This window comes from Onychomys torridus, chromosome 12, assembly GCF_903995425.1.
Source record: "Onychomys torridus chromosome 12, mOncTor1.1, whole genome shotgun sequence".
NCBI classification, from domain to species: Eukaryota; Metazoa; Chordata; class Mammalia; order Rodentia; family Cricetidae; genus Onychomys; species Onychomys torridus.
The window spans coordinates 38160021-38169897 of NC_050454.1; the positions used below are offsets into that span (position 1 = coordinate 38160021).

The window sequence follows — 9877 nt, forward strand, 5'->3', positions numbered from 1 at the left end:
TTTTGTTTTGTTTTTAATTTTTTTTGAAATAAGGTTTCTCTGTATAGCTCTGGCTGTCCTGCAACTTGTTCTCTAGACCAGGCTGGCCTTGAACTCGGAGATCTGCCTACTTCTGCCAACCGAGTGCTGGGATTAAAGATATGTACCGCCACCACCGCCCAGCAAAATCTACCAGTTCTTGAAAGTTTCCTGTGAGAAAACTTTAATTGCAGTCTTCATTTGTACATAACCTGGGCTGGCATAAGGACTGCCGGGATCTGGTCGACTAACACATTAGTTTAAAATACTCCACAAACGGTGATCCTTCACCTCCTTTGATTGCTCAAGGTTTAATGAGAACACAGTAGCAGCACATTCAATAAATAAATGATGTGTTCACACCAGTGAAAAGGAGGGATGTCTTAGGCTCCAAACAGGGACATAGTAAAGAGCTATGACAGTGTGTAGGACATTATCATAGAGACCCAACAACCTCTGAAGACCCTGTGTCTATCCCCGTGTATCCCACTGGCCTTTGTTCTCATTGGCAGCGAACATCTGTGGACGGAGGTGATGTCATAAACGTACCTTTCATTGGTCTCATTAATACTTATGCTTCACTCTAATTCTGTTCTTAAGAAGCTGCTAAGGGGTTCTGTCCTTATGAAGTGTGTATCCTGTTTTGAATTTGGCCATGAGTACGCTGAGTAATAAAACATTCCTAAGCCAACACAATGAGTTCAGGCAGGAGAGGAGCCTATGCAAGGAAAGCCTGAGAAAAACCATTTCATCCCAAGACAGGCACAAAAAAGGCAGACGATAATAAGTCATGTACACAAAAAGGGGTCTCAGTGTTGTAGGCAAAGGTGAAAAATAGTTTAAGTTTGAACAGCTCTCTTTACAACTTTTTTTTTTTTTTTAACAATAAGATAGGTTGTGATCATTCAAGTTTGTGAAAGTTGTGGCAAATACCACTTCTCAAATCTTAAACTGCTAGACACATTACAGGTTGTCACTACTACTGTTTCTTATGTGGGAGCCCTTCTCCTGGAGAGCTTTACGTGGCTACCTGCTACTATACCAATCAGTATCATATCTACTGGACTAACTCCTCTACCCTAAAACCACTACTATAAAAGATGAACCTAGCTCTCACTAGCACTAAAAGGTTTTCCTACCACAAAGGGAAACAACCAAACTGCCCCTTTCATGTTGAAATGGGATCACAGTGAGAAATCACAATTCTGCTCCCCATCTTCTTAACACCGGGATTGTTCTATGGCTGGGACGTTGGAGAGAGACTACTGAGTGGCCCCATTTGTTTCATTACACTTTCAATAACAGCTTTGTGTTTCTCTGTATCTGTGAAGAGAAAGATTGAAACCCACAGGAAACAGCTAAACACCCACACCAGGGATTAGCTGCAAACGCCCCCCCCCCAAACATCTGGCCAGTTCTAAAGACGATGAGGACCAAGTTAGTGCTAGCATAAGCACAATGAAAACTGTGAAAAGCCACAGCCCCTGCCTATGGGGTGGTGAGGGAAGTCAGGGAAGCCATAGGTGACAGAATCGAGCTGCCAGATTAGTCAGCCCCAGGCAGAAAGAGCTCAGAAGGGAGGAGCGAGCGCCTGCCTTAAAAAGGCAAATAGGCCAGGGGAGCAGGCAGGGTTTCAGGAGCTGGCCTGCTTAACTCTCTGCTCCACCACGTTTCCGAAGGTGCCGGAGTCCACAGCTTTCCTATCACTGAAGATTGTCAGTGACGTTATGTTACAGCCGGGACAGGAACCACATCCCAGGGGAGACTTGTCAGATTTCAAGACTATCACCAAGGGCTGTGAAACTTCGAATCTTAAAGCCACCCAACTACCAGGACAATCGTTATCTGAAACTTCCAAGGCGAATAACCAGTCAATTATAATTAGCAAAATACGGCTTTCCAAGGAAATGGCCAACAGGTGGTTATAATGGAAATGTTTCACCATTAGGAAAACCAAGGAGCACAAAGGACTAACAGCAAATCACAGACCCTAAATAGTAATGGAACCAGAACCGTCAGTTGTTTCTGATCCATTTTGTTCTTTGAAGTCCATCACCAAGTCTTTAGTGTGAGGTAAATATAGCTGTCTAGAGGGCAACCTTCCAAGGACATGGGTTACAGGTTCTTCTGGTGCAACCGAAGTTGGCCTTGTTTATCAAAAAAAAAAAAAAAAAAAAAAAAAGGAGGAGGAGGAGGAGAAGAAAAGAAAGAAAAGGAGCGAGTTACCTCCTTTAGGGAGGATGAGATTGAAAAATGGGCATTTTAATGAGAAAAATCTTCTAAAATGTCAATCTTTAAAGTAGCAAGGGTGGAGAAAAAAAGATTATGGAAAGTGCGCACACACTAATGATTAAACTAAGCCAGCTCCAGCCCTGGTTCCCCGAAGGGGAGTGCTTCGGACAGATATCCCCAAGTGAGAGAGAGAGAGAGATGGGAACGGGGAAGGGCGGCATCATTAAACAAATCTGGCGACGACTTCAGATTCTGGATGAAGTCTTGGGAAGCTCTTATCGCAACTCTTTTACGAATCACTTCGCGGGGGAAGAGACTAAAAAAGATGCCAAAGCACTCGCGCAGGGCGGTGGGAGGGAGGCTCCCGAGCGCCGAGCCCCGATGGCGGCGGCGGGAAAGGAAGCGCGCGCAGGGAACCGGCCGGGAGCAAGAACTTGGTCCGACCTAAGCCACCCAGGGCGGGCCCGGAGGAAACCCGAGCAGAGGAGGGAGAAGACGCGAACAGCGCCCCCGCGGCTCCCACCTGGCGGCGCCCCGGCTCGCGCCGGTCGGCTGGCCGGTCCCCGGCTTCTCCTCCTCTTCCTCTTCCTTGTCCCGGGAAGGGTTCCGCGGAGCGAAGAACCGAGAGAAGCTGTGCCAGGGGGCGCTGCCCCTCCTGCGGCCGCCGGACATCTCCACGCCCCGCTCGCGCGGCCGCGTCGTCCCCGGGCCCCCGACGAGGCGGTGGCCGGAGCGCGGGTGGCCGCAGCGCTGGCCTGCCGAGTACAGCCGGAGTCGGCGCGGGCAGCCAGCGCGGCTCCTCCAGCCCGGCCGGCACGAGCGCTCCCCGTGCGGCTCCTCCTCCCGCCCGCGCCCGCCCGAGCAGCCCGCCCCCCGGGAGGAGCCAGCGAGCGCGACCGCCCCGCCGCCCGCAGCCGGCAGGTCCGGGAGGAGCAGCCTAGGCGGGGGAGATGCTAGCCAGGCTCCTGCTTCCCGCCCAAACCACCCCAAGCCCATAGCCCACTTAGCTTTGTGGACAATTAGCGTAAATGCTTTGCTTCCTCTCCCAGGTTAGTGCACTTTTAAAAGAGGGTCATCAGTTAAGGACTGTGGAAACGCCTGGCAAGATGCAGCGCCGGGGTGCCCTGCTGCCCTGGAACCAATGTACAGCCATTCTAAAGACAGCTTTAGCCAGCAGGGCAGAAGACCCCGGGCTTCCATCTGTACGGCTGTCAGCAACTTGCTTCTGCTTCAGCTGGCTTAGATGTGGAGTAACTTCCTAACCTAAGTGTGCTTTAGTCCTCGCCCTTTACCCATGGACTACTCCCAGAATTCTTTTTTTTTTCAAAAACGACACTGGTCAAAGGCAAACGTGATTCAAATATGACTCAAACTAGAAAATGCTGAAACAAATAGTTTGGGGTTGCGCAGACGTTACTGTAGTCTGCAACCCTGAAGGTCCTTAAGTTTTAAATGAGTATCTGGTAATAATGTGACTTTATATAGTGTAGCAGCTAGAGCAGAAAACACAGTGGCACATTCACCCCAGGTGTTGTGTTTTGTCCAAAGCCAGATTCCAGAGGTATGAAATTCAAGAGTGGAGGAGAATTTAGTAACTATAAATGTTATATAGGCAAAAAAACAAGTAGTGTAATCTCCCTCTGTGGCCGGCTGGAGACTAGAGAAGGTTATACATGTAACTGTAAAGCCCAAGTAATTGTAGCATTAGTTAAGGAGCCTCCCTGCTGCCCCCCACCCCAGGCTGCCCCTTTGGAGCATTTTAATCCTTCAGCTGGATTTGAAATCAGGAGTGTGAGCATGAGAAAAGACTAGGATCAGATCAAATTAGATGGCATAAGAAGAGTTTCCTAGCTAACAGTATCTTGGAAGAGAATGTGTATAAAAAGATCTACTACTCAGAAAACCCAGGGGAGATCTGAAGGCCAAAAACCTGAAGCAAAACTCTTTCCTGTAGCTGCAAGGCCTGGAGAATAATGTCTCCCCCGAAGCAATGTTAAATGAATACCAGCTGCCTCTCCCTACACCTCAGTGCCTTGCCAGAGGGTACAGAAAGGGAGTCTGTCTGGGGATAAAACTGGCTGGGGGCCAATAAGATTATGAAGCAATTCTGATTTTAAATAATACTATTTCTCAGAATTAGCTGCGATAGGAAAATGCTACAGTAGTCCACATATTAATGTTTCTTTATAGCCCATCTCCTGCATCCATGCAGAAGCCTTAGAATCACGATATGAGAAGGCCTTGCTCTTGAATTTTCATTTGCCTGCCCAGTATGTACCAGATTTTTAGATGCCTTACATCCTTACAGTCTACACTTGTAATAGCAGACTCTTGAACCCTAAATTCTAGGGTTTCGTTATGAAATCTGTGGGGGAAAAGTTTCCAATTTTAGAGTCATAAAAATCTTAGAGGTATTAACTTTGTTCAGTCATTTTTACTCATTCTGCTTTCATCTGGACATTTAGTAAGTGGCTGAGGCAGGAGCATTTTTACTGTGAGGCTCATAAAGTTCAAGTTTGAAGGCACTTTACTGGTACAGTCTTTTTTTTTTTTTTTTTTTTTTTTGAGACAGCGCCTGTCCTGGACTAGCTCTGCAGACCAGGCTGGCCTCGAACTCACAGAGATGCACCTGCCTCTGCCTCCCGAGTGCTGGGATTACAGGCGTGTGCCACCACCGCCTGGTCCGGTCTTTTGTAGTGTAAGCAATGTGATTGGATGGTCACATGTTCTTAGATGACTGTGAAAGTGAAAAAAAAAATTAACTGAAGTTGATTGAGACCACAGGGCTTTTCCCTCAATCCTATTTTGTAGCATCAATAAGTCCTAGAATGCTTTGGCTCGTACAGAGGTCTGATAAATAAAGAGTCCATTAGCTTTCAACTTGTTGGGAAATATTTATGTAGTTTTCAATGGCTCCTCTCCAAAGGATAGTTCGGTTGTTACTTAAATTCCACTTTGTTCATTGTGCAACTCATCAAGATTTACACCCAAGATGGAAGACCACAGGTTCTGTCGAGACATGGATTCATCTGTGGCTTCTTACCCTGCAAGTGAGCAGATGGTGAAGGCGAACAAGACTTGAAGTGGGCAGCCGAGCATGCCATGTATAGTGTATTTCAGACGTCAGCAGACAACATTGCTAGAGACAGAACTGTTTCTAAATGTCATAATTTCTGTCATGATAGTAATGGAATGCTCCATAATGTACTCCACAATTTTATAGCTACAGTCACTTCAAATATCGTTTTCTCTAAGATGTTAACTATGTCAAATACAACTTTTCTATTGGAGCTGTATATGTGCACATCAGCCTGTAATGCTGCTTGTTTCATGGTCTTTCTATAAATAATAAATGAGACCAAGTGAACCAATGGAAAGACTGATCTATTCAATGCCATTATGTTGTACATTCAGTGACATTAAAATATTTTTATATGAAAGAGTTTCAAAGAATATACTATGAATTAATATAGGTATGTCAAGTAGCAAATAGTAAAAATATATTGCTTTTATAGAGTTTGCTCAGTTTGTAGGGTAGCTAATCTTGTAAACTTATTAATTTGCATCCTATTGTGCCCAAATCATTTTATATAAATTTCATTTTCAGTTTAAAGGATTTTGCTTTCAAGAGAAAGCCCCAGGAGGGAGTAGTTGTGACAGAATAGGGAAGGAGTCGGGGGGGGGGGGAGAATGGGGACTGGGTTTGATCAAAGCACATTACATGTGTGTATGAGGTCCTTAATCAATAGGAAAAGAGATCCCCACAAAGCTTCAAAAACTGCAGATGCCTCAAAACTTAATATGTCTTTTAAGTTCCCAGGATGTGTCAGCCCCACGCACATGTTAGAGACTAAGATAATATGCTTTCCTTCAAAGAACAAATCGGATGGGAAAACAGACATATAGAACATAAATGAAGGGAAATTGCTCTATAGGAACATTGGGGGAGGGGTGCCCAGAAAGTCCGCGGGAGGAAGCAACTGACTGACTGCCCTATTCTCTGCCTCCTGTGACTGCATCCCTTCCATGAAAAGACTGACCCAGTAGCCCATATGATCCATGAGAAAGTTTCAAGTTTGTCACCTGTGAGTGAATTGCCATTCCCAAAGCATAAGTACTCTCCTGCTCAAATGCACGAGAATGGACAGGAAGTGCTGATCCTTGAAGCATTTAAATGAGGATGCATGAGGAGGTTAGAAATGCTGAGCCTTTTTGTTGTTCTTGTAGAAATTCTGCCAGAGGGGAAAACTCCTGAATCTATCTCTTCGAGCACAGTATTTACTGTGTGGCAGGTGGCCCAGGAATATTAAGACAGCTGTCAACATCAAGGAAAGCACCAGCCCATGAAAAAGCAAACAGATGGATTGGGGCACTTCACTGGCTGCCTCTTAGAATAATAGCTGTGCTTGGCCAAATGAAGCAAAGTCAAGCTGCCCAGGGCAGCAAAAAGCTATTACAGATAGAAGCACTCAATTAGGAGAGAGGCGGAGGGATAGCCTTCCCTTGCCTTTGTCTGTATACTCAAGTTTTCATTAAAAGCCACCACAGCAAATAAGGAAGGAGAGGAGATGCTGGCACCTCTCATTCTGTTACATTCTGATTATCATGGTTTGTGGCGTGGGGAAATGCCTCATCTTACTGCTTCAGTGAGAGCAGATGGCGAAATTTTAAAGTAATTGGTTATTCAGACGTCTATGGAATACATGATGTTTTATTGTATTGTTCCTGATTTTTATTTGCAGAGCATGTGGAGAGTGAAATCATTCAAATACAGGATTTAATGGTTAAATAGATGTGTTTGTTTGACCTAAGTTGCACGTATTCTTTTATTCCTGAGATGTTATGTACAGAAGAAAAAAATCCTTAAATATTTTGTGACCATTAAGAATCGATATGTACTTTTCAACAGTGTAAAGTTTGCCGGTAATTGAAATATTGTGCTCTTTCAAGTATATAAGTAGGAGGATATCTTTGGAAAAGTAGATTATAAAGCATATTCCAAAGTAATTATTCACATCAAATCAGCTTGATGTGCCACTGTCTGTCTCAAATGTTACAAAAAAAGAAGGAAAATTAGAATATCAATTTTGATATTCTATTTAATATTAATCACTTCATACAATGGCAGGTATAATTGTAAGCCCCTTGGGGAGCCCCTCCCCTGAGGACCTCCAACTGCCAGATTCCACCCACAGAACACTCTAACTGCCCTAAAAGCTGGACCCACTCCCCAATCTACTAACTAAAAAGCCCAAGCTCAGGACTTGAAATCCCACCAATCCCCACTCTGGACAGCTTTGCTCCTCTCAAGCAAAACAAAGCAAAAAGCCTGCTCTATAAACCCTGTCTTTTGCTCAATTCTCTGCTGCTTCTCACACAAGCAGAGCCAGCCATCGTCCTAGGTTTTTCCACCCCAATACATCTCTTGTGTGAGGTTTGTTGTGAGGTATGACTGACTGTGGTGTTCCAAGGCCTGTGTCTGACAGGATCCCTTTCCCCTCAGAGCTGTAACACAATAATGCTTCAGAATAACAACTTACTATTAGATAAGAAACTCAGACCCCATAATCTGATTCTCCAAAACATTTCATCTGAGAGTACATGGGCCATGCACTATTGCGCTTTTTCTGAAAAACAATTTCAATGCAGATACTGATTCATTCAACTCAGTATCATAACAAATAGAGTTTAAAATTGGCTTATGAAATTATTTTTACTTGTTTTAAATGTTATAGCACATGTATTATGGAAACCTAATCTTTCTTACTAGGAAACTTTGTTTCCAGATTGATTTGTTGTCAATGGCTTAAAAACAAGGTACAGAGGCAGCTGTTGTTGTGACCACAGGTTTTGGTTAGGTGGAGAAAGCATCTGGAATTGCTACATGATGTCATATAAAAAGAACAACAGTGGGTGGGTGGGTAGAGCTTTACCTAATTTAAAATTGTGGTAAACATTATTTCCTGGACACTAATTTACACTGCATGGAATAGAATAGAAAACGGTTTACTTTGGTTTGGAGTGATAGAGTAATACATTTAAAACTTAAAATAAAAAAAAAAAACTTGACAGATTTATCTATGGAAATCTTACCCCCTTCTGAACTACTATCATTAATAAACTTTCAGAGACTTAATTAAAAATGTTACGAAGTGTAAGCAGGGAGTGCAGTTAGGTGACAGAGTGCCTCATATGTGTAGGGCCTTGGGTTCCATCTATAACACTGCAAAATAAAAAAAAATCAACAAGTAAACGTTTTAACTTGGGTATGGTGACATACACCAGCAACCCTAACACCTGGAAGCTGAAACAAAATATCGTGAGTTTGAGGTCAGCCTCTGATACACAGCAAATTTGAGGTCAGCATGAGCCACCTGGTCAGACTTTGATTCAAAAAGCCAAGCATCAAGAGTGCTTTTGTGGTTGTTAAATACAGTAGCAAAAAATCCACATACAAATCAGCCATGTGCTTCATCTAAGAAACAGCCGTCAGTATCTCTGAAGTATCAGCCACCTGCAGGTTGGACAGGATTAAAATGAATATATCTAACCCCCCCCCCCCCCCCCGCTTCCATTCTTGTTCTTCCCATCACTTTGTTGTGGAGGGCACACAGTAAGTATGTTTGGTTTTTGAGATTTAAATAAAGCATAACCAGTTTGAGGACACAATGTGTCTTTGGATAAAATTCGACAAGTTGTGGCTGGCAAACTTCCTTAGCAACTCAATAAGGGAGTCAGAAAGTCAAAGAATGAACACAAACAAGTAAAAAAAACAAGCCTGGAAATTACACAGTTACTTGGAAACCCACCAAGTACCTTGTATTTCAGAAAAACAAAACTAAATAGAAGATACTGAAATAAAGGTCTTAAAAAGTTTAAATGATTGACTTCACATTCGCTCCTCTAGTGCTAGCTGCTTCAAAGTTAACTAGAAAAATTGATAAGAGTATTATATAAGCAAAACAAAAACACACACACATACAAAAGCGAACTAAACCAACCAAACCAAACAAAACCAAACAAACAAAACCCCACAGAAATTGACAAATCCTCAAATACTCTGTAAAGATGCCATAGCTCAGGGTTCGGCAAACATTTACTCAATACTTCGAGGCGAAATGCTTAGTGATGGGAGTACACAGGTGTGATCCAGTCCCCAGCAGCCCAGTCTGAGAAGGAAACGCACAACTAAGAGTGGCAGACTATGTACTGAATGTGACCCGTGGGCAACAGGCACACAGGCACTTGAAGAAAGAGTGGCACACTGTGTTCTCCCACCAGCATATACCTAAAACATCTCGTGGCACAGATCTGCCACAGGAATATCACACCAGTCAAAAAAGCTGCATAATACATAATGCAGAATACTATACCAATGACAGACATGTAATGAATATCTGCTTCGGCTTCTCTCTGATTTGGTCAGGAAATAAGACAATAAATGGATGCCTATAAATCATAAATAATCAGACACCATGTAATACATAGCATCCATGGGTTTGGTATGTTAATATGAAATTACCTTCAAGTGAACTCTTTATTGCATTCTCTTGACCTTCTTTTAAACATTTCATAATTGAAAAGTAAATGAAAATGATAGGTATGAGAAATATGCAGGTGGAGAAAC

General features: G+C 43.4%; 1 protein-coding gene across 1 annotated transcript in view; it reads right to left on the reverse strand.

The window, feature by feature from the left end:
• Window positions 1-3077, reverse strand: part of Crybg3 (crystallin beta-gamma domain containing 3) — a 107928-nt gene extending 104851 nt beyond the window's left edge. The window contains exon 1 of the mRNA XM_036203484.1: window positions 2774-3077. Within this exon, the coding sequence (XP_036059377.1) occupies window positions 2774-2922 (149 nt within the window). The 5' untranslated portion in view covers window positions 2923-3077. The remainder of the gene's footprint in view (window positions 1-2773) is intronic.
• Window positions 3078-9877: the final 6800 nt, after the last annotated feature.